The sequence below is a fragment of the Peromyscus eremicus genome, chromosome 7 (assembly GCF_949786415.1).
Source record: "Peromyscus eremicus chromosome 7, PerEre_H2_v1, whole genome shotgun sequence".
Classification (NCBI taxonomy): domain Eukaryota; kingdom Metazoa; phylum Chordata; class Mammalia; order Rodentia; family Cricetidae; genus Peromyscus; species Peromyscus eremicus.
In genome coordinates, this window is record NC_081422.1 from 65,972,828 (window position 1) to 65,998,921 (window position 26,094).

Consider the following 26,094-nt stretch of genomic DNA (forward strand, 5'->3'; position numbering starts at 1 on the left):
ATTCCAGAGGCAGAGATCCCTCTGGATCTCTGTGAGTTCAAGGCCACATTGGAAACAGCCAGGCATGGTGACACACGCCTTTAATCCCAGGAAGTGAGGGCAGAAAGCAGAAAGGTATAAAAGGCGTGAAAACCAGAAACTAGGCTGGTTAAGCATTCAGGCTTTCGAGAAGTTCAGCTGAGATTCATTTGGATAAGGACTCAGAGGCTTCCAGTCTGAGGAAACAGGATCAGCTGAGGAACTGGTGAGGTGAGGAAGCTGTGGCTTGTTCTGCTTCTCTGATCTTCCAGCATTCACCCCAATAACTGGACTCAGGTTTGATTTTATTAATAAGTACCTTTAAGATGCATGCTACAGTGAACTAAAAGAAGTCTGAATCTGAGTGGTAAAGAAATGAACTGAGCCATCATGCATTACAGACACAGCAGGAAACAGCGGGATCTAAACAAATTCATTTGCTTTTAAGGGAAAAATCCTCACTGCTCTTTAGAACCACGAAACAGACTCTAAAGCAGTGGTTCTCAACCTGTGGGTTGCAGCCCCGTGGGGCAGAACAACCCTTTCACAGGGGTTGTCTAAGACCATTGGAAAACATAGGTATTTATATTACAATTCACAACAGTAGCAAAATTACAGCTATGCACTAGGAAGGTTGAGAACCACTGATCTAAATTCTCCACATTAAAGGGTTCACACTGGATGGTTTAGAATCGAAAGTCACACAGCCTATGAAAAGACAGGAAGATGTGACCTGTTCTTGGGGGAACAGGGATGGACAGACAACAGTCTTGACAGGACTCAGATACTGGACTTTGCAGGTAAGGATGGGAATGTACCCACTGTAACTATGACCAAGAGATAACGGAAAACATGCTCACAGTAATGAACTAGTAAAGAAAAAATTTAAAAAAGAGCCATGCAAGATTCAACTGGGAATTTTAGAATAGAGAAGTACAACACTTAAAATTATTGTTATTGTTGTTGTGACTGTTGTTATTTTCTGTTATGTGGACTTAGGGAGAGCAGGGAGGCGGTGAAGGGAAGAACCAGCACATCTAAAGGTGCATTAATAGAAATCATCCAATTAAAAGAAGTTAGGGCTGGGGAGATGACTCGGTGGGTGAAGCGTCTGCCTTGTAAAAAAAAACCAGAGTTTGGTCCCAGAACTCACATAAAAAAGGCCAGTGCTAGGAAGCAGATTCAGGGCTCACTAGCCAGATGGTATCGCCAAATCAGTGAGAGCCAGGATCACTGAAAATCCCCTTTTTTTTTTTTTTTTTGTTTGTTTGTTTGTTTTTCGAGACAGGGTTTCTCTGTGTAGCTTTGCGCCTTTCCTGGAACTCACTTGGTAGCCCAGGCTGGCCTCGAACTCACAGAGATCGGCCGGCCTCTGCCTCCCGAGTGCTGGGATTAAAGGCGTGCGCCACCACTGCCCAGCGAAAATCCCTGTCTTAAAAAATAAAAAAAGGGAGGTGGAGGAGGAAAACATCCAATGCAGGCATCTGGCCTTCACATGCATGTATGCACACACACACACACACACACACACACACACACACACACGAATGCATGCACTCACAAAGCACACACATGCATGCATGCACACACACACACACACACACACACACACACACACACACACACACACACAGAGTTAAAGACAGAACAATTAGCGGAGCCTCATGGAACCGTGCTGCAGTTGTTAAAGGCCTAACGGAGCTGCTGGAACCACAGAAGAGACATCATTGAGAGAAACAAAGGCGGCCAAATTAAAACCCAGTAAGACAGAACAAACTTCTAATCCCAGCACACTGGTGGCAGAGACAGGGCATCAGGAGTTCAAGACCACCCTCGGCTACATGAATATGTAGCCATCCTGGGCTACATGAGACCCTGCCTCAAAGAGAAAAGAGTAGGAAACAGTCCAAAACCATCTTATAATAGAGAAGTAGGGTATCTGTAAGATACGCTAACATTTTGTTGATTTTTAAACTAGGAAGCATTTATGAGGCTGTGTAGCTACTTGGGTATGAATTGTATACCTGATTATAGCATCGCTGGTGCTAAGCTGGAAAGAATAATAAAAAGAAGTGAGAGCCAGTGAAATGACTGAACTCTGCAGAAGCTTCTGGGGCTGCGGGGCGATGTGCCGGCTTTCCCGCTTTCAAACACCACCACCTTGTGTTTGGACGTGTAGTGAGTACCACTGTATGACAGGGAGGTTTACATACCTTCCAGGAAGAAAGGACCTGCCATGGTCCCTCTAGGTATATGGGGGAAATTCACACACACACACACACACACAAACACACACACACACACACACACACACACACACACACACACACACACACGGGGCAGTCATCTCCTCTCCCAGCTCCCCTCAGGCCCAGGGAAGCCAGTGGCCAGGAGTTGACTGAGATACCTAGACAAGAACATGTCCAATAAAATCCATGTGGGGAGCCATGCTCCAGGTGCTGCTGCCACAGTGCTCCCCAGGAAACTTAATGAGAGTCTTAGCAGTGTTCCCCAGACACACAGAGAGGCATGTGCCCTGCACTGTGTATGTTAAGGATAGGAAGGACACAAGCCGGACTTTGGATTCATTTCCTGTGACTCTTCAATGTCACTGTAAGTTCAAGATTTTCAGCAAAGTAAAACAGAATCCAGTCCAGAAGGCTTAGCCTCTCACTGAAGACCAGGCCTCTAATTTTACTTTAGGACATTCTTTTTAAGATTTATTCTCTTTTGTTTTATATGTATGAGTGTCCACCTGCATGTCTGTGTATTCACGGAGTGTGTGCCTGGTGCCCAAGGAGGACAGAAGAGGGTGCTGAATGCCCTGGAATTGGAGTTACAGACCGTTGTAGCCACCATGTAGGTTCAGGGAATTGAACCTGTGTCTTCTGCAAGAGCAGCTGCTGCTCTTAACCACCACAGTCCCATTATTTTGAGAATATTTCAAAAAGTGTTTTATTACATTTTTGTGTGAGTGTGTGTGAGTGTGTGTGTGTGTGTGTGTGTGTGTGTGTGTGTGTGTGAATTCGCACCTGTGGATGTCAGAGGACAACCCACAGGATCTGTTCTTTCCTTCTACAATATGGGTCCTAGAGACGCACTTTTACCCATTGGGCATTCTTGCTGACTCAGAACATTTAAAAATTCTAAATTTTTATTTATGAGCATTGTCTATGTCTACATGTATACAGACACATGTTCATGTGGGTGCTCATGGAGGCCAGAAGAGGGCATCAGATCCTCTGGAGCTGGAGTTACTGGTAGCCGTAAGACATCTGATGTGGGTGCTGGGAACTGAACTCCAGTCCTCTGCAAGAGCAGCAAGTTCTCTGAACCACTGAGTCATCTCTCCAGCCCCAGAGCATGCTTTAAAATGTCAGAAAAAGGGAATGGAATAACCCTTCTCCAGAAGATAAGTAAACAAAAATATTTTCAGGAGGAAAAAAAAAAGAATGGAAGAAAGCCAGGCAAAAAGGAGCTTTTGAGAATCTGGGGTGTATTTTTGAGGTGTGTGTGTGTGTGCATGTAAAACCTAATAACTTTAAACAACCATTGAGAGTGAATGATAGAACCAAGGAGTAGTTGATATTCTCTATTTGAAAAGGAAAGAAGATTCCAGACCCCCCATGAGCCCAGGATCAGGCGCCCAGTGTTCCCCTGAGTGCTGTCTAATGTCTTGATGTGGTTTGCAGGGGGTGGGGGGAGCAGCAAGCTTTCAAACATTCCAAATAAAAGCAATCTCAGGGGTGACATGAGCCCTCTCTCCCTCCTCTTGCCTCTTTTAAAGACGGCGTCACTGAGCCTAAGCGGTGAGTGGAACAACCTGCTCGTGCTCACACACAGATAATGATAAAACGTGGGTCAGAATCTAGTCTCCCATCAGACACAGGCACTTTGTAAGATTTCAGCCCAACACTGTCATGGGCAAAGTTTACATGTGAGAACTATGCCATTGAGTGACAAAAATAACAACAAAATAGATCTCACTTTTGTGTGTGTTTATGTATGTACAGTGCATGTGTGTACATGCAGAGGTGAGAGTTCAACGTCACCTCTCATCCCCAGCCACTATCAACCTTGTTTTTTTTTTGTTTTTGTTTTTGTTTTTGTTTTTGTTTTTTTAGGTACAGTCTCTCATGGGCCTGGAGCTCACTAAGTAACGTAGGCTGGCTGGACAGAAAGCCCTAGGAATCACCTGTCTTGGAGCGTGTCACCACCCCCTGCCTATTACATGGGTTCTGGAGACTGAACCAGGTCCTCACTTTCCCAAGTGAGCTTTCTCCTCAGAACACTGTAAGGACACGTATGATCATTCACAGCTATCCTCAGCTACGTGCAGCAGCAGGTTGAACCTGCCCGAGTCCTGAACCTGCCTGAGTCCTATATGATACCACGGAGTGAAGAAGTAAAAGGTATCCGGGTGCATACAATTAACTCTCGTGAGTCAGCTTTGACTTATCACTATGCACTCCCCACAGACCTAAGGACGATACAGGGCTAAGCAAAGATGTGTGTAAGAACCAAGGCTCTTCAGCCATTTACCTACCTATTCTTATAGCAATAGCAAACTGCTTAAAAGCAGAGGGTAAAAAATTGTTATGATCCGGCAGCAAGCTGAGTCTGAGAAACGCCTTTTGTCCATCATAGCATTCAAAGGCAAAGTTAATATACAATATATAAGGAGTACTATTAGATGTCTTTATATCAGCAGCCAAGATAATTTTATAAAAGATGATATAATATAAGTAAGATGATTATAAGATGTGTAAGAAATGTAATTGATATTCTTGACCTAGGAGCTTTTCTAAAACAACATAGTTTATTATGTATTAATTATATGCCTGTCTGTAACACCTCTGTGCTGGTAATAATAAAGCGAAGTGAGAATCAGCTTGCCCAGGATACCACAGCCCACAGAAGGACAGCTCAGAATCATAGTCACACATAGTCACACAGCTGGAAAGAGGGGTGCTCATCGGTGTCAGTACTCACACATAGCCAGCAAGGATACATATGTAAAAAGCTGGGCATCATGGGATGTACCTGTCATCCCAACTCTGGAGAGCTCGAGACATGAGGATCCCTGGGGCTCACTGGCCAGCCAGCCTAACTTACTTGCTACATTCCATGCCAATGGGGAATCCTGTCTCAAAACAGACAGGTAGTCCTCCCCAGGAATAACATCCAAGGTTGTTGTCCTCTAGCCTACACACACATACACACACAATACTGAAATAAACGAAACAGTAGCCTTAGGAAGGTTAAAAAAATTAATAACACAATGAGTTAAATTTGTGATATTTAATATTTTAGAATACTTAAGTCTAACTGCATTGAATTTTTTTCATGTGACTTATTTTGTAATCTTGTCTGCTGTTTAAGGTCGATGTGGAAAATGGTCAAGAGCAACTGGCCATATTTGCTCTGGATTTAAATAATTTAAGGAAGGTTAATGAGCTTTATAATCAGTGTTTAAATGCTTAGGGAAGACTAGATTCCCAGTCCTGTTCTGAGACAGGGCATAGTTGACACTGTAGGGCCCTCCGGCACCCTCTAATGCCCAGGGCCTCCTCACACACATCACCTCCTCAGTCTTTACCTGGGGTTTCCTGTGAGCGCCACAGGCAAAGTGATTCTGCCTAGGTGGCCAAATGGCCAGACCCCCAGGAGCAGACCCAAGCCACTGTCTTGGTGGGGTTAGGGAATGCTCAGTCTGCTGGAGATAACTCAAGCTAGCTCCAATCCATATCCCAGAGCCCCGGAGTGTCATGAGCCTCGGCTGCCCACAGAGGTCAGCTTCCTTTCCCAGCCTCATCTCCCCATTCTACACTGGGGACTCCTGGAATCACCTCCCAACATTATGGTGGTATTTTATTTGTACTGAAATGTGATTTTAATTGTATGTTAATAAATAAAGTTGCCCGGGGGTCAGAGCTATTAGAGCCATAGCAAGAGTGTGGCGGTGGTGGCACACGCCTTTAATCCCAGCACTTGGTAGATAGAGCTAGGTAGATCTCTGTGTGTTCAGGGATACAGCCAGTATTGGAGACACACGCCTTTAATCCCAATCCCAACCATAGAAGACCTGGAAGTCTCTACAGACAGGCAGTGACGAGGCAGTCATGTGTTTGGGTTTACAACCAATGAGAAGGCAGAACCGAAAGTCTTTATAAAGATAAACACACAGGAAGTAGGCCCCTTCCAAGAGAGCTCTCCTGGCTGAAGCAGGAAGGGTAAGGCTCTTAGTTCTGACCTCTTGGCTTTCTTCTCTGAATCGGCTCTGTGTTTCTTATTTAATAAGACGGTTGGTTACATCTACACAACATGACCTCATAGCCACATCTCAGCAGAGCTGAGCTGAATCATCCGAGCATTCACCAAAGCATGCATTTGCAAGCCCCTCACTGTGCACAACACTCCCCTGGACACCTAGTGGTCTACTGGAGAGCTTGGGAGTGCCACAGACAGAAGCAAGGTGGGGGACCCACTGGGGGGGGGGGCTCTTGTCTTTGGCAGCATCTCTTCCCTGTCTTCTGCAAACTCCTTCTCTCTAGGTACATAGACCTCTCCTGGGGACTCTCAGCTGTCACTAGGAAGCTATGCATCTGCATCTCCACAACCAATACACACAGGGCTGCAATTTCAGAAACCAGGGGAGGCAGCCCAGACCTGTAATCCTGTAATTAGAAGGCGGAGACAGAAAAGCAAGTGGTCAAGGTCATCCTTGACTACATACACGGTTTGGGGCCAGCCTGGGCTACTTGAGATACTGTCTTCAAAAAAACAAAACAAAAAAAAAGCTGGTGCTGGGCCCAGTGACCAAGGAGGAGAAGACATGAGTGGGAACAGAAAAATATCCATTTACTCATCTTTAAGACACTGAGACTTACAGGTCTTGAATCTGATACCAGGTCCCTAGTGGCCATGGAGGCTCCTGGTTACGGCAGCTGTGGGCAGTCCCTCCATCAAAGTAAATGATGACCTGGCTCGCCATGCCTGTAAGCATGGAGCAGGGAGGTAGACTGTAGACTCAGACTCAGAGTCTCTACTGTAAGTGTGGACAGGAAATGATTTTCTTGAAATTCAGCCTCTTATCTTTAAAACAGGGGATATATCATTTCTTCAGAGGGCAGCCCTTTCAATAATCTAAGAACAGAGTGCTCACTCCTTATAGTTTTGGTTGTGAGCCTGGCCTTTAACGGCTGATCCATCTTTCCAGCCCCAGCCAGGCATTTCCTATGTGCTCTCCTGGGACTGTCCCACACTGTCCCGCACAGGTATAGTTATGATTCCTTTGTAGAGATAAGAGACCTTCCTGATCACTCGGTCAATAAGCAGTCATGTGCTCCACCAGGGTAGACCTGGCTCCACTCTTTGTGCCTACGTTATACAGACCATATAGAAAGAACCAGCAATGCCCAGCACGCACTAGGCACTCAACAAATGCCATCGTACTTCTCTTCTGGCTTCACTGTTGTGTCCTGGGCTGTCTCATGGGGGAAGGGCCACAGAGAGGGACAGTGACAAGGGCAGGTGCTTGGCAAACCAGCTCTTTGTGGAGCCGGAGAAGACAAAGGCTCAATGCCAAGTTCTTAATAAAGAGCCTACAGGGAAAATGGATTTCAGCTCTTCTATTAATACCCAGCCTCCTAAGAGTCTTCCAACTCGTAATTTCGTTCCCTGGAACTGCCACAAAATCCCCCAAATGCCTTTCAAAAGGCCAGAGGCAGGACTATGAAACAACTCTGAGTTGCAGGCGAAACTAAGTCACCTCTAAAACATGCTTATCGAAGTAACAGGCCAAGTGTTGGATTGGGAGTCTGTTCTCCCACCAGGGATCTGTGCTTTCCTAGGCTGGGTGAGCCTCAGTGAGGTCACCAACCTTTTCTGCCTCTTTTTCCATTTCACACAGAAATCACAATCCTTCTCTCCACATTTTAAAAGCTGCCAAGGAAATCACATGTGAGGGATGTATGTGCAGATCATTCACAAATTATAAAGCCCTCCACACTCGTGGGAGCCTGTGAGTACTGACGGTGTATCAGTTGCTGGGGGAATTCTTGAAGCAGACACGCTATTTGCAAGCACAGCCTCGAGTAGCAGGCTGGAGCGTGGAGAGGGAGAGGGTAGAGAAAAAAGAGCTGTCAGGGCTCCTTTGCAGAGCTGGCAGTTAACCTTCAATCAATCTTACCAGGCCAGGAAATAGCCATATTTTTAATTAAGTGTCCACAGCAGGATCAGCAACATAAAATTTAATGGCAGGGAAGACACCGACCTGAAAGGGCCGCAGCCTCTTACCTCTCCTTCCAGGAAAGAGATTTTTTCTAAAAGCTGCAATATTAGGAGCTGCTTCTGCTGCACTTTTTTCTTTAATGATTCAATCTGGAAAGAGACAAGGGGAAAATTGTCAGATGAAAATGCAGAACTGTACGCCTGCAAGGTAATCGGTGGGCAGAAATACTTCTGCTTGTTTACATAGAACCTGTGTGCAGATTGCATTTCGATTTAATTCTTTTTTTTTTCTTTTTGAGACAAGGTGGGTCTCATGTATCTCAGGCTTGTCTCCAGTTGCTATATAGCTGGACGTGACCTTGAACCTCTGATCTTCCTGCCTCCACATCCTGGGAGCTGGGATTTCAGGTGTGTACCACCAGATCTGTTTTATGGGGTGCTGGGGATTGAACTTGGGGCTTTGTGCATGTCAGGTAAGCATTCTGCCCACTGAGCTACATCCCAGCCCTTCCATCTGGATTCCCTGTTTCCTGGATCACAGCTGACCTGAGAATCTCTGACAACTTCTGAGACCCAGGGATGTCCCATTAGGATTGTTTAGCCAACCTCTCCACACCGACTGTACTGTTTGGATTACATCCGCTTACAGTTCAGGAAGTCTGCTTCAGGACAGACACAAACAAGTCAACAGAGGTGATTAATTATCTAGCTTGGACTGATACAGCATCTGCATTTCAAACATTTGGTTACTCCTTCTAATACATTTGTATCTGACCAACCAGGTGTCCAAAGTTTGTTTAGGGGTAAGGATCACTAAAATTATTCATGGAATTCAGAGGGCTAAGGACTCAGTAGGCAGGAACAGACCTGGGCTTCACTGTCACTTCTGTAATATTTGTTAAACCTATAACATCATGTAACACACCCTGGACTCCTCTTGGCTTTTCACTCAGGCATCTTGTTTCCTGGGACAGAGCAGAGGATCTCCAAAGGCAAGAACCAGGGTACTTTGTGCTAGGTCATGTCTTGAACAAAAGTGAGATCAGTATGCAGACTCCATCAATGGTATGCTACCTTTCCAACAAGCTCGTTCATGTATTTGGGCATTTGGATATCCATTTATAAAAAGTCCTCAGTGCAAAGTGATAGAACTCCCATGCAAGGGAACTGAGTGGCACCTGGAAAAGCATATGTGAGATGATCGTTTGATCCAGAAATACTATCTCTAGGCATATATCCCAAAGACACATTGGACAAATTAGAAATAACTTGGACATGTGATTTTGGGTTTTAGAAAACACAAAATAAGTGGTTGGTTGAACAACCTACACTATACCCTGCCAGTGAAGGTCTAAGCAACCTTCAAAAATAAGGATCTTTTACACACTGACATGAGAAACTTTTTAAATTAATTTTATGTTGTGTGGGTGTTTTGCCTGAAATGTATGTATGTGTGCACCACTTATGGACTCTCCAAGAAGTCAGAAGAGGGTGTCGGATCCTCTGGGACTGGAGTTACAAAAGGTGAACTGCCACGTGGATGCTGAGAATCCAACCTGGGTCCTCAGCAAGAAAAGCCAGTGCTCCTAACTGCTGAGCCATCTCTCCAGCCCCAACTTTAGAAATGAAGAATATGTGTGGTGGCTGGAACAGAACAGCAAGGAAGAGATGCTCTCGAGAATCGTGTTGCACCCTGGTACCAACTGACACTAAGGAACTGTGTCATCTTGTCAGGCGTGGTGACAGCATCATGAGTATCCTCAGAACAAGTGCATGTTTCAGACAGGCACTGTGCACTGTGCAGGAAACTTACGAACATGAGCTAGGATTTGCTTCAACATGGAACATAGAGATGGAGAAAAGAGGAGTAAAGAAAACCACTGTGGCTACATGGATCATCTGTTTAGCCTGGAATGAGCCTAGTGGGCTTCACCGATATCCTCTTTGTGCTGGGAGAACTGGGCACTTATTCATTTTGAGTCTCTAAGCCAGGCTGGCCTCAGACTCTCTGTGTAGCTTATAACCTCAAACACTTGACCCTCCTGCTAGGATTACAGGCTGCACCATCACACTTAGTTTTATGCCGTGCTGGGGATCAAACCCAGGACCTCCTGCATACCAGGTGATCATTCTGTCAGCTGACCTATATCCCCGGCCTGCATTTGACATTTTTATTATAAGATATTTTAAATTTCATGTGATATCAAGATCTATCACCCCATGGAAAGAAAAGCTAGCCATATAAAATAGAACCAGATAAACATACTTAAGGTTTTTCATAACTAAAGAAATTAAAGAGAGTCACAAGTTACCTTAATACCTCTGAAATCTGCCCCAAAGTAGTGCCTGAAGAGGCCAACGTTGGCAAGTCTGGAAGGGGCGGACACTCATATGTTGCAGGTGGTACTGTAAATTAGACTGACCCTTCAGGCAATTTAGCAATAAATATTAAGAGCCATAAAGCTGCTCAGACCCTTTGACCTACTAATCCCCCTCCTGGGAATTTGTCCTAAGGATATAACTCAAACACAGGAAAAAAGCTGCATGGAGAAAGATGTTCTTGCCTCCATTATTTATAATAGAGAGAAAATGGAAATAACCTTAATGCCTCGCACTAAAGGAACCGGCCATAAATTACAAGATACCAGCATGATGGAGTGTATCACACAAACACTTGAAACAAACACATTGCGAAGTGGCAAAGTGTTTATAAAAAGCCTCGAGGGACAGAAACACCAAAGTGTACCCAAGTGGAAATAAAAGCCATTGAGGGGATTAGGGAAGAGAAATAGTTCTGATGTTGGTGTAGGATTGTGGGCCCAAAGGAAAAAAAAATTGTGTCACTTTCTCCATTTTGTATAGGAATGGCTTACAAAAATCACCCCCATAATGCTCTTTTGCCTTTCCTTCCTGCAGTACAGAGATTTTGTGTGTTGATATACAAATTTACATGTTTGCACACACATGTATGTACGTGTGTTTGCATATGTATGTGGAGGCCGGAGGCTGACACTGGGTATCTTCCTGTTACTTTCCACCCTGTTTTGAGACATGATCTCTCACTGACTAGGAGCTCACTGAGCCTTCCTGTCTTAGCCCCATTTCATCATCACTGGAACTACAGGCACAGCCCACCATGACCAGCTTTTTTGTGGGTGGTAGGAATTCAAAGTCATGCCCTCATGTTTTCAGGGCAAGCGCGTTACCAACTGGGTCATCTCCCCAGTCCTTAAGAATTTTAAAATTAACTTTTGGTTGTCTTTTGTTTTGTTTTTCCCTTTTGGTGGTACTGGGTATTGAACCCAGGGCCCTGTACATGCTACGTAAGCACTCTACCACTGAGCTAGGTCCCCAGTCCTAAAATGACTTAAATCTTTAGGTGGCAGCCAAAATGAGACCTGAAATTCATTGTAGGGCTTAAAATGGTAAGGAATGAAATTCTATCAAATAACATCAACAGTGATTTCAAACACCCTAGCCTTCTGCTTCTGAAGGACTCTTGAATGGCTTGGGAGTCAAGGAAACAAGAGATGTGGTTTTCTTTGAACACTAAAACCAGGCCACAGAGAGCAGCAGGACCTTGGGACATGAGAATCTCATGAGCAGACAAAAGCCATCCTGCTGACCACCACCCTTAGATTCCGGTTTTGAAATGACATTGGTTTTCCATATCTGTGGGTTCCGCATTCTCAGATTCAAACTATAGGCCAGAAATAGTTTTTAGGTGTCTGTGTTTAATGTGTACAGATTGTTCTCTTACTAATATTCCTTATATAATATAGTATAAAAACTATATACATAGTGTTGCTATTTTATTATTTATATATTTATATTTATTATATCTTATTATTATTATAAGTAATCTAGAGATGCTTAAGGAAAGAGATGTATGCAGACTCTGCCCGAATACTGCACAATTTCCTGAAAGACCTCGAAATTCTCAGGTATTTTTTGGTCTCCGTGGAGGATTCTAGAACCAGATGCTCACAGATACCAAGCAATGGCTACAAATCAATCCACAGCAAAGGCATCAGGAGGCATGTCAGAGAATGTTCTGGGAGCCTTTTCTGAGAAAGGAGGGAAAGGATGATGTCACTCTGAGGAGGCATTTGGTTGGGAGGAGGAGGAAGGGATGGTGGGTGGGGAGGATTCAGGGATTTTAGCCAATGTTCCTGACGCGATGGTGACGCTGTTAAATGAACATTCCTCATCTGCAGTCACACCAGGTTTAAACAGTGCTGGGGATCAAACCCAGGGCTATTTGTATGCTGGGTAAGCATTCTTCCAAATGAGCTACACCTCAGCCCCTCTTTTCCATCACTATTAATTTTTTGAAACAGGGGCTCACATAGCCAAGGCTGACTAGGAACTCACTCTGTTGCCGAAGACCTTGAACTCTTCCTGATCCTTCTACCCCACCCCAGAGTGCTGAGATCACAGGCTTGCTCTTCTACCCAGGCCTTCTGTGACTTCTTGAGGTATTTCAATTTGTAACGTGACCCTCAGGAAGTTCAATTAGTCTTCAGAAAATCCGCATTTAGGTCTGGCTGTCACCAGGTGGTGGTCAATGATCCAGAATACTAGGCTCAAGTCAGGATGCTAAGAAGCGGGAAATCAGAGCACTCACTTTCCAGACTTTCAGAGGTGACTTCTACGAGACCTAATCTTGTTACACTAGCTGAATTTAAATGTCACACTGAGGTCCAGTTCTAGGCCCCCTGCCTATAATCTTACCTGGCATCTTTAAACTGAGGTTAAAATGATACTTTCTAACTCCTGTCTCCATCAGCATGGCTCTGTACCACAATGAACAGATGACCTATGCTAACGAGATCTTTAAAGATGCCAACTGTCTAAGCCATCAGGCTGATTTGGTGTTTAAAATGGAAGGAAAAGGGTGGAGAGATGACCCTTTGGTTAAGAGCACTTACTGCTCTAGCAGAGGACCAGGATTCAGTTTCCAGCACCCACACTGGGTGGCTCACAACTCCCTGGAATTCCAGCTCCAGGGGATCTGATGCCCTCTTCTGGCCTCTGTGGGTACTGCACACAGTGGTGCACATACAGGCACACATATACATAAATTTTAAGTTAATTTTTTTAAAGAGAAGGGAAATAGCAGTTGTAGCTTGTTATAACTGATCGTTGCTTTTCTCCTCTGTAGCAACAGTTGAGACACTTGGATCTGCAGTGTGAGCTAAGCAGTTATCCTTAAGCATGGCCACACACTGACCTTGCCTAGGGAGGCAGTGGGCTAGCAACTAGTTGGGATTTGTTTTGTTTTATGAGATGCTTTGGAACCATTATTGTAGTGAAAGGATTCCTCTCAATTTGTCTCAAAAAGAGTCACCAACCAGACCAAGAAGAAATCATACAAAAATTTAGGAACAGGGTTGAGGAGACTATGTAGCTGACATACTATGTTGGCTCAGTCAGTCAAGTGGTTACAAGGCTGAGGTGGATCCTCAGAGCATGCATTTAAAAAGTCAGGCATGGTGGTGGGCCCTGTGCTGGGAGGCAAGAACTAGCAGATTCCGGGGGTTTAGTGACCAGTAAACCCAGCCTAATCCACAAGCTCGAGGCTAGTGAGAGACCCTGTCTCAGTAAATAAAGAAATAAGCAAACAAATAAATAAATGAAAGTGGATGGCTCTTGAGGAATAAGGCTGATACTAGAGGTGGTACTCCAGCCTCCACAAGCATGCACACAGGGATATGCACCCATATAACACACACACACACACAAACGCGCGCGCGTGCGCGCACACACACGTACAACATGCACATAACCCACCGCACCCCCTATACATAGATTAGGACAGGTTCTATGCAGCCCAAACCTGTGAGACTTGCAAATTCCTGTGCTTTTCTCTCTAACAATAACGTGTGACAGGCCATTTTATGTTAGAAGATGGAAAACGACGCCCCCTATAGCTGGGCTTATGTGACCAACACCCAGCTGTGCAAGGCTCAGGAAACATAACTCAATATGGAACTGGGGAACTGTGAGGAGAAATGAGTGAAATACAGCCACAAATTAGCATCTGATATTAGACATGATTGGCACAGGTTGTTAAGAAAAATATTCTTTAGGTATTTTCTTATCCCAGCTGGGAAATGATAATATATGTGGAAAATGCCTCATAAAAGAGGAAGTACATGAAGCAGAGTGCATGCAAGATTCCTCCCAGCTAGATGACACATCCCTGAGCCGTGTGTCCAGTCAGCTTTCCTCCCTCCTGGAATCTGTACTGACAGTCATGTCAAAAACTGCTGGTCAAGCCGGGCAGTGGTAGCACACACCTTTAATCCCAGCACTTGGGAGGCAGAGGCAGGCGGATCTCTGTGAGTTCAAAGCCAGCCTGGTCTACAGAGTGAGTTCCAGGACAGCCAAGGCTACACAGAGAAACCCTGTCTCAAACCACCCTCTACAAAACAACACCACCAAACCCAACTGGTGGTCAGGGGCTGGGGATGTGGCTTACTTGGTAGAGTGTTTTCCTATCATGCATGAAGCCCTGGGTTCGATCACCAGCACTTCATAAAACTGGGTGGTGGTGCACACCTGTAATCTCTATACTCAGGCACTGACTAGCAGTTCAAGGTCAAGGTCAGCTACACAGTACATCTGAGGCCATTCTGAACTACATGAGTCTACCTCAACCAACACCCAGAGTCAAGGGTAAGTACAGGGGCTCACATTTGTAATTCCAGCACTCAGTAGGGCAAAGCAGGGAAACTGTCACATATTCCAGGTCAGCAGAGGCCACAGAGTGAATTCCAGACCAGCCTAGGCTACAGTGTAAGGTCCCATTATAAACAAAGAAACACCCTGGTCACAACTAGAAGTCTTACACCGAGACAAAGACAACCCAGCTATGATGGAGAAGGACAGTTAGGTTTGGGTGAAAATATTATGATGAGAGGCTGCAAACCCAGAAAGTGTTGAAATAATTAGGAATCAATGCCTGGGGTTCTGACCCAAGCAAATAGAACCTCTTGGGGAGTTACTGGTCAACAACTGCCTTAAGAAAATGAAACTCAGATTTAATCAGAAGCCAAAAGCTAGCCTATAATGAGGAGCACCAATCAGAGCAAGTACTGGACCAGAATCCACCAATGAACCTCTATCTAGGGCCTTCAGAGATCAGAAACTGCCGACTAACTTCTAACTAGGCACTTTCTAGTGTAACCACACACACACACACACACACACACACACACACACACACACACACACTTTATTTTTAAATTTAGTTCAAGGTCTCATGGATCCCAGGCCGGCCTTCACCTCTCAAGTAACTGAGAATGACCTTGAACTTGACCCCTGCCTCCACTTACAGAGTGTACCACCATGCCTGGTTTATTCTGGGGATTAAACCCAGGCCTTCATGTACACTAGGCAGACAGTCTAGGGCCCAAACTACATCCCCAGCCCTCCATATCTGCCTTGTCTTGCTTCAGACGACACCCTGTGAAAGTTTCTCCTTTGTGCCCCTTGTGAAGTCCTGAAACACTGAAACACTTGTGCATGGTGCTGCCTGATTCATGAATGGACTGAAACAGTTCTACGTGGTACTCATGAATGGCTGCTTTCTCAGAAAACCAGACAAAACAACAAAAAATACCAATAGTCACATTGATTCAACTCTTTAAGCTCTTATCATAGGAAGAAGCTAGGCTAAATGTGTGACATGTCTATTTCCTTTCAAATCTGCTTTATTATGTGTTTGTTTTCATTGTAAGAATAGCCACAAGGCCCACAGGCACACGTATTCAAGATCAGGATCGAAGGGCTGAGAGAGTATTAACGTTAAGGAAGAAGCCACACCTGTCATCACCAACACACTGCTTCCTCCCTGAGGACCCGCCCCCCCCCCCCCCACACACACACCACCACCACCACCACCACGGCTATCTGCTTCAAACTTTGTGCACTCTCTCCTTGAAATATTTGTCAAAGATGTGTAAATGCTATTCCGGAATGTTTCTGAATACTGAGAAATTGAATTTTAGGTCAAAATAAAGAAACATGAAACCTTATTATGAGTCCCTACAGCCTTCTCATGGGAAATATCTGTTGTCACAGTATTTGAAAACTTAAAATTTCCACAAGGAATTAGCTCAGATCCTCAATACTGTTTTCAGAATGTATTTATTTTTTATGTGTATGTGCCTGCAGGAGTTTTATGTACACCACATGCACATGGTTACCCTTTGAGCCCAGAAGAGGGTATAGGATCCCTTGGAACTGGAGTTGTAGGCTGTTGTAAGCACTGGGAACCGAACCCTGAGTCTATGCAAGAGCAGCAAGTGTTCTTCACTGAGCCATCTCTCCAGTTATTTTCCCCCCCCCCCCATACCAACACTGTTTTCAAAACCACTAGGGAGCCATTGAGTCAGGGCTCTTACAGAACAGGGATGGAACAGGACAGGAAGAACCTTCTAGAGTTCATTCAAACTTCCACCTCTTGCTTCTGCTTCCTCTTGTCCTTAAGAGCGCGTTCCCTGTTCTCAACCCGATCTCTTGCTCCGTGATCTGTCAGAGTCATTCCTATACTCTCAGCAAAGCAGGGGTCATTTTTGATCCCCTATACCATGCCACGAAAACATGAACATAAGCAGCATTTTACACCCTTCTTCCAAAGGGTAGACTCTAGTTTTGAAGTTGTGTGGTGTTTTCAAGTTTGGTTTGGCTTGGTTTACTTGCAATGCTAAGGATCAAACCCAGGCCCTTGAGTACCAAGTCATTCTGCCACTAAGCTACATCTCTACCCTTTTGAGTTATAAATTTAAACTCCATTGTCCTTGATAAAGGAAAGGCCATCATAAAAATGTAAAAGTGAAAATAACAAAGCTTAGCTTCCTTTTCAATGTCATTGGGCATGGAGCAATTTGACAAGATCGGATGGTGTCCTGCACTAACACAGCCTGGAAAAATGGCTTCACAAGGATGAAGAGGAGGGTGCATTACCTCATGGGAGGGGATGAATCAAGGCCCCAACCAAATGAAACTGAAAATTGCTAAATGAAGCTGTGAGTGGAGAAAATGAAAAATCAATGGGAACCCAGAGGAGATGGGCACATTTTTCATCTTCATGGAGCTGGAGTAGGTAGTGGAAATCCACTTTCAATTAATGTGTCTTGTGGCATTCAGCCAGGCTGGATACGAACAGGGTGCATATTTTAATCAATTTTTTCTATTAAGTTTGAAGTAATATATAACAATAGAACTATGCTAGTCAAAAGGATCAGTTGAAATGGGCTTCTGAGCTAAGATAATCTTATTTGGTTTGATTTCTACCTTAGATTGATGAGAATTCAACTTCTCAGAGTAGAATAGCATGCAGATCCTCCTGGGTACCCCAGAATGACTTAGATGTCAGGGAAGAAGGAATACATTGGCTTCCCAATGCCAATGCATCCACTGGAAAGAAAGGAAGATGTACTGGGTATAGGCCTTGGATGGCTTAGTTCGTGATGCTCACAAACAACCCTAAGAGGTTATCACCCCCAGCAAGGATCCAAGGTGCAAGATGCTGGAAAGAGCTGAGATCTCAGCCGCAGCCTCTTTAATGCTGAGACTCGGGCTCTTTTTATCCACATCCTGCTGTTGAGGGATTCTTCTGCTACCATCCTCCTGAGGACCATACCTTAGCATTGTGGCAGCGGCCTGGGGAAAAGGGTGGGCTGGGAAAAAAACGGTATTGTGGGATTTGCCCTTACAAAGGACTTCTTGGGGCTGCCCAGTGCATGTGTGCGTACGTACATACGTATGTACGTGTGTGTGTGTGTGTGTGTGTGTGTACATGTTATATGTATGTGTCTGTGCACATGCACACATATGTGTGCATGCAGAGGTTGATGACAGATGTCTTCCTCACTGAACCTGGATCTCATCAACTAAGCTAGACTGGCCGGCCAGCAAGTTCAAGGGACCTTCTTCCTATGTCTGCCTGGCGCTGGGGATCTGAACTTGGGCCCTCATTCTTTCATGGCAAGCACTCTGCCAACTGAGCCATCTCCCCAGTCTAGTCCCCGCCCATTTTATTTTCTGAGACAGGGTCTCATTAGCCCAGGCCAGCTGAGGATGACCTTGAACTTCAAATGCTCCTGCCTCCCTCTACCAAGTTCTGGAATTACAGGCCACAGTATGTGCCACCACCAGACCCAGAAAGGCCCCATTCTTTAAACCGCCACCCACCCAAGAGGAGGCAAGTGGGATGAAGAAAGAAAGCAACAACTTGCTTGTCTGTCCCTGAGCTTTCCTGGATGGATGCAATTTCAGAGGAACAGCCCCAGATGCTGATGGGAATATCTGGGAAGAAGGCTGACTCAGAGCAAGACAACGCCCATCTCTCCACAGCTGGCACAAAACTGACGCTAAAAATGGTCCTTTCAAAATACCCCTAAAATGCAGGTGTTGTGAATATGAACCCTGCCCACACCAGCCAAGCTCTCCTCCCAGCCCTCTTTCTTCCTTCATCCCTGCTATTAGCCCGGCATCCGAGACACCACTCTGAGGGTCAGGCAAAACCAAGCAGGAGGAGCCACTGAGCAATCTCAAGTGGTAACAACCTTGTTCTCGGCTCGGTGCCCACCACCCACCACAATGGGTCTCAACCCACATTTTCCTGCCTCTTCAATTACCACTCCCTCGTCTAATGCAGTCAAACAAGACCCACGCCTGGACTCACCCCATACTTTCCGGCCTTCATATTTTTTGTTTTATTTACTCTACATCTTATCTGGCATGACCTCTTCTACCCTGTCAATCCCTGCCTAGAAAAACCCAACCCATCCTGCAAGATGCTATCAGATACTGCCTCCTCCCTGCAGACTGTCCACCCACAGGAGGATTACTTCACACTTGGAGGCACTGTGGTCATAAAAGCACTTGGCATGCATGTTATCAGTCAGTCTGTGCCACCACCTCTGGGACAGGTACTGCCGTGACTGGTCTCATTTTACTGAAAAGGAATCAGAATCTTGGAAAGGATAAGGAATTTGTGAATTTGTGAATACAAAGCCCAGTCAGAAACAGAGGCAGGGGCAAAGCCAGATTTCATTTCCTCAGAGTATAGGATAAGCTGTCCAGTTTCTGTGTTCCCAGAAATGGTCCTTTCAAAATATCATATTCACAACACCTAAACTTTAGGGATATTTTGAAAGGACCCTTTCAAAGGACCATGGCTTAGAACCGGGTATGTCACTTAGCACACTCTGCTCACCCTCTGATAAGTTTAAAGGTCATTCAGACAGTCCCTTGAGAGCAGGAGCTCATGTCCATGTTCACACCTGCTTTACAGGGGGTACTTCTTACATGCTTGCTTACGATCTCTGCAGACTTATCGGTAGGTTGGACCTGTCTGCTCCCCCCCCCCCACACACCCAACTCCTACGTCTAAAGACTGGGCTTCTATAAAGACTCTGGCAGAGGGGCAGGACAAGAATATTCAAAGATAACAGCACAGCGGGGAAGAACCCCAGCTTACCAAAGGTGACAAGAAAAAAAAAAAAAAAAACCTCAGTGGACAATGATGTTGAAAAACAAGCTTCTCATAAGCCAGAAAGAGACAGAGTGAGTCCTGGCCACACCAGACACACACATACACAAATCCAGATGGCTTAATCTTTATTTGTCCAAAAATAATATTTATTGAGCACCTACTGGATACCAGTGACCATTCTAGGTATTAGTAATACAGTCATGAATGAAACAGGCCAAAGTCCCTGCCCTCACAGAGCTTCCATTCTATGAGGGGGAGAGAGACAACCAAACCAGCAGCACAACAGAGAAGTGAGGGCAAAACACACCGAGTCCAGTGGAAGAGCTGTAGACAACACCAGAGAAAGAAGGGGGCGGGGACAGACATGTGGGGGTCAACAAAAGATAAAGATGACGAACAAAACTTTAATACCATTACAGAAAATGACAAACAAGACATACAGCACAGTGGAAACAATGATAACTATAACCCCAGAAAAACTCAGTATTTGTATAAGAGATGCCACAAACAAATACCACTGACTGGCAGATGAGAACATCACAAGTATTTTTCAATAAATGATCCATGCCAGCAACACAAAGAGTTCATACAAATTATCAGGAGGGAACATAAAGGAATCGATTTAAAAACTCAGTGAAGGACATGAGCATTAGTTCACAAAGGAGAAGTGTGGCCAGCCAGCTGAGGGTGCCATATTGCCTCCCAATCCACAGTGAGTGTTCACCAGGCTGACAAAGATTATGCACTAAATGCACTATGACCTGCCTATGCTCTTATGATCCTTTTTTTCTAGAATACATAGGGAAGAAAGGTTGACCCAGCTGTGTTCCTTGTGATACCTCTAAAAACTTCATGGACAAAGTTTTAAGATTTTTAACTAAAGCCGGGTGGTGGTGGCGCACGCCTATAATCCCAGCACTCGGGAGGCAGAGCCAGGCGGATCTCTGTGAGTTCGAAGCCAGCCTGGGCTACCAAGTGAGTTCCAAGAAAGGCTCAAAGCTACACAGAGAAACACTGTCTCGAAAAACCAAAAAAAAAAAAAAAAAAAAAAAAGATTTTAACTAAAATAAAGAAGTGACTACATACACTATGTTTAACCACTAGAATTTGAAACGATAACATTTTCACTGGCTATAAATAAATCCTGCCTCAAGTTGACCAGCACCTCCTTTGGGTGGGATGGAGAGTGGCCAGGAGACAAGATATAGCCTTAGGAGTCCAGGCAAAGAGTCCAAATAAGAGCCGGGGGATATCAGGTGATTAAGGATTTGAACGTAAGTCAGGTTTGGAAGCAATTTAAGTCGTGCTGACACCATGTCCATCCAGAGAGGAAGACAGAACTAAGACACAGGATTGTAAGCTGAAGCAAAGGGCCCAGATCTAAGAAGCTCACCAGTTAGCCTACGACCAGGGCCAGGACAGGAGGCGGGAGCGGCATTGGGGACACAGGAGGAGAGTGGTTCACACTCTGGGCCCCTCACCATCTGCTCCACAGAACAAGGCTTCAGGGGATTGACGATAGCCCAAGAGAGGAGAAACTTCAGACAGACAAAAGCATACCACACCACACAGGAAGAGAGATTCACCCAGGATACACCTTCTCTCAGGTCCAAGGCCACTCCCTTAGGTTCTGTGATTTCGCTTCCTGAAACTGGGTCATGACTTGTTCCAGAAGAAATGCCAGACGGAGACTGAGTCTTAGGAATAGGGCAGGTAAGTGACTACCTATGGTCATGAGAGGGTGAGCAGCTCTTGACTCTGACTCCAGCTTTCCACAAACCCCTACAGAGTACGCGGGGTCCAGCTTCAAACGGGACCCCACACCCAGGCTCACGTCACCAAGAGCTCTTTTGAAGTGTGGAATTACTTGTCTTGTCTGTTTCCTTCCCTTCCACGCCAGCCTAAGCTGGGGTCAACCAGACCACCAATGTGAACGAACAAGGGCAAACTCCGACAAGACAGCATGCCCCGCAACACACTTTCCTCTAACAAACTGGTAGACATGCCAAGGTCAGAGCGATGCTCACTCCACCACCACAGTCTACCGGCTTATGCAGGCTAACGCCACCCTTAACTAAAACTGCCGCCATACCACCTGCTGGCTCCCAGAAACCCTTGCTATGTTTTGATGAAATAACAACACAAAGCATGCTTCACTCATCTCACTTAGGCTAGGCATATTTCTCTTCTCATTGGGCATATTCCCGCTTTTCCTGAAGTTGGCTGAACCATGTCTATTCAGGCAAGATGCCTAGAAGGCTAGAAGCAAACTGAACTTTCCTTAAAGAAGAAGAGAGAGACATTCACTGACAATGACTGTAGACAGTAATTCAGGAAGGACACCAGAGGGCCACCTCCAAATATGAGGGCCACCATATACAAATATAACCAAGCCGCCAGGACATTTGGCTGAACGTGCAGTTACAGGAGTGTGATCCGGTGAGGCGCGCCTCCTTCCCACAGCGCTGGCACGCTTCTCCTCTCTTCCCTTCCTTAGTGGGCATCTTCTGTGGCTGTTCCACCTGGCACTTTCTGAGTTATTTTTAATAGTCCTTTTCAGTGCAGTTCTTGCTTTGATGTCTAGGAACCCAAGTTTCTAAAAAAAAGTATCCCGTGGATCTCTGAGGTCTCTTTGATCTGTAGTTTGAGGTTGTATGTGTCGAGGCTACTGTCTGAGAGTGTTTTCAGACCTGAGGGCCCCACAGGGTCAAGGTTTCCTTTGAATAGCATATCTTTCCTGCTTGCTCCAGGGCTCAGCACAGATAAACACCACCTCTTCCCCGCAGAGTGAACAAGCCTTCTTCTAATCACGCCCAGTAAGACGTGTCCACCTCTGCGTCTACCCAGAGCAGGCTAGCATCTTATCATCTTCCAAAAAGTCGGAGACTAAATGTGGAGAAGAGCTCGTGCGACATGATCTGGGGACAGTTCAATGGAGTGGGTTAGGGTCGAAGGTTCAGGGTCATGGCTCCTTCCCTGACCCCCCGTGGACCTAATTACCAGCTATGGGAAGAACGGGGACACAGGGCATTTCCCCAAAGCACCTTTTGTTTGCGCATCACACGACAGTTTTGAAATGAAGATCTTTGAGACAGAGACAATTTAACTGTTCTACTCAAGAACCTGCTAAGGGATATAGTTCAGTTGGCAGAGTGCTTGCCTAGCATGCAAGGGACCCTGGGTCCAATCTCCAGCACTACATAAACGGGGCATAGTGACACACACATGTAATCCCAGAACTTGGAAGTTGAAGGCAGGAGGATCCAAGGTTAAAGTCATCCTTGGCTACATAGTGAGTTCGAGGCTAGCCAGGACAACATGAGACCCTAAACCCCCCCCCCCAAAAAAATATCAAAAAGCAGTTTGATGGCTAAGTTAGAGAGTGGCACACAGCACAGAGAAGAAGAGAGGCATGCCCAAAGATCCAGGTTGGTTCCCAAGACTCCCACAGAGAAGAGGGCCAGCCCCGAGTACAGGGGAAGTCATACACCAGATACTTTGACCACTTTCCTCCACTGTGGGTCTGCATCACAAGAAACCATTTACTGAGAGCAGTAATATTAGTAGTTGCTAGTATTCATTAGATATTTTCCATGTCCTTCCAATGAATAAGTGATCTCTCTCTCTCTCTCTCTCTCTATATATATATATATATATATATATATATATATATATATATATATATATATATATATATATAAATTGAATTTGAGCCTACAAAACCTTCTCAGGCAGACATTCTTGTTAATTCTATTTTACAGAAAGGGAAATGAATAAATTTTCAAAGTCCCACAGCTGGTCCACACAGATCTGCTTGATTCTAAAGTTCAAGTTTATGGCTATCTTCTGGTTTATGGGTATCTCACATATGTCCACAAAGATCTCGGACTGCAGGAGGTGTGTGTGGCCTCGGGGCCTGCAGGGGACAGTCCAGAGCCTTCTATGGACAGAAGGGAAACTGCTCTGCCAACTGACCTAAGAGCCAGGAACTCAACGCTTCAGTCTCCGAAAAGTCACTCTCTAGCTGCTCCGCTGAGGGGACCTGCCTCCTCAAGGTCATGGCCCCGTCACTCTGCCAAATGTCTGAGGTGATGAGATGGGACTTCCAACGCCATTTCATGGGAACTGAAAACAAGTCCTGCTTTGGCTTTTGTGTGGAAGGGAGGCCCTGCTAACAAAGTCACTGTGTTTGGCTGTTCACTGAAGGGCTGAAGTCCAAGGCAGAAAGTGACCCTTTAAACCAATGCGGGACAAGTCCATGACTACAGACAGACAGGGAAAGTTCACACATACACACACACACACACACACACACACACACACACACACACACACACACACGGCGAGCCATGAGTACACACATTCTCTATTTTCTGTTCAACAACTGACTTCATCCTCCACTGGCGAAGCCTTCCAGGCAGGTCCACCCACAACCCACAGGCCTCATAAGCATGGGCAACAGCTATGAATGTAGCGCAACACAAAACAGCAAATTTACTTAATACAGGATGAGATTTTTCTTTCTTTCTTCCCCCTACCCCGTTCTTGAACATGTACTTTGTAGGTGACAATGCTGTGCTCAACGTCAACATGTTGGACACACCTGTGAACCTGGATAGATTCTGGGCACCCATGGGGCATTCCTACACTGTGGATGCCAACAGCCACTGTTGCACATTATCCTGTTGCCACAGAACTCTTCCAGGACCCAGGACCCAGGACCCAGGGCTAGCAGGAAGAGATGGCCCACTTCTTAAAGTCCCTGCTCTTGTCCCTGGTTGCTGTTGCCCAGACTTTTCTTCTATGACAGTACCCTTCTCTGGGGTCACAGCCAGCTTTCCACCTTGGGTACAGGAGCTTCTAAAGTAGGCTGGCCAGACAGTCTGACAATATGAAACTCTACAAGGAAAACCAGTCTGCTGTGTGCTAGACACACACACACACACACACACACACACACACACACACACACACACACACACACGACCCCAATACCCAACCTGCTCCCACCAGCATCTGCCAGCTTTGGAGGTTTTCTAAGCCCCCACCCCCACCCCCAGGTGATCCTAGTACTCAGCCAGGTGGAGAAACAGAAAAGGGAACATGATTATCTTCTCACTTTGACCAAACAGCTCTGTTGGGGGATAGAGAGACGGCTCGGTGGATAAAGCACTTGCTGTAAAAGCGTGAGGACCTGAGTTCTGATCCCCAGCCTCCCCATAAAAAGTAAGGTGGGTGTGGTGGCTGCCTGTAATCCTAATGGCTGGGAAGTGAACACAGGGGCTCCCTGGAGCAAGCTGGCTGGCTAGACTAGCTTAGCTGTATCAGCGAGCTCCAGGCTCAGTGGCAGACCCTGCCTCTGTAAATACAGTGGAGAGTGATCCAGAAAGACACCTGACAACCTCTGGAATCCACATGCACATATGTGCCCGTACACATGCAAGCATACACATACACGCAGACCAAAAGAACGTCATCATAAAAAGAGAGTGAGCAATAAAATGAGGACATGCTTACTAGCTAACGTGGAAAACAGTTAAGGAGCACACGATTGGCCTTACTGCATGGCACATGACCTTACCACCCCCTAACAGTGGAAACCCAAAGACAGCAGAAGCTGGGACAATCACTTTTATTTTGACCACCGCTCTTCAAAGTGATATTCGTGTCGGGGGGTGGTGGTGCATGCACCTTTAATCCCAGCACTCGGGAGGCAGAGCCAGGCGGATCTCAAGTTCGAGGCCAGCCTGGTCTACCTAGTCAGTTCCAGGACAGCCAGGACTGTTAAAACAGAGAAACCCTGTCTCAGAAAAACAAAAGCAAAACAAACAAACAAAAAGATATTCCACTGAGGTAGGGAAAACATGTCGCTGAACACAAAAGGTTTTTAAGAGACTCGGCAGCGACAGCTGGATGTTTGGAGCTGATCAATAAACTCACACTGACACTTCCTTCAAAGCTGTTATCGCCAAAATAGGACCAAAAAATGGCCGGAGACATCCCTGAGGAGTCCCAGCCTTGGGGAAGGTGAAGCAGTGACAGAGACAAGCTTTTGGACTTCAAGGGAAAGAAGGAAAACATCCCTGGCAGTGACTGCACCTACTGGCTGCCCCTAGCTCCAATGTGCCTCTCCCTCCGGGTACCAGGTGTTGACAGATAAAAATACACTTCTCCACTAAAGTGGGAATTCAGCATTCCACGGTGACTAATTCAGTATGTAGTTTTCAAAATGAGGCCCAAGTGACCTGGGGTGATGGCGTTGTGACTTTGTTGATTTTGTTACAGTGAACCGAAGTTCTCATAAAAAGCCACACCTATGTTAAATGACTCTGCAA

At 45.6% G+C, this 26,094-nt stretch overlaps 1 protein-coding gene across 1 annotated transcript in view; it reads right to left on the reverse strand.

Moving 5' to 3' along the window:
• The window catches only part of Myzap (myocardial zonula adherens protein), a 94,049-nt gene that overhangs the window by 14,342 nt on the left and 53,613 nt on the right, over positions 1–26,094 (reverse strand). The window contains exon 11 of the mRNA XM_059268208.1: positions 8,317–8,400. Within this exon, the coding sequence (XP_059124191.1) occupies positions 8,317–8,400 (84 nt within the window). The remainder of the gene's footprint in view (positions 1–8,316; positions 8,401–26,094) is intronic.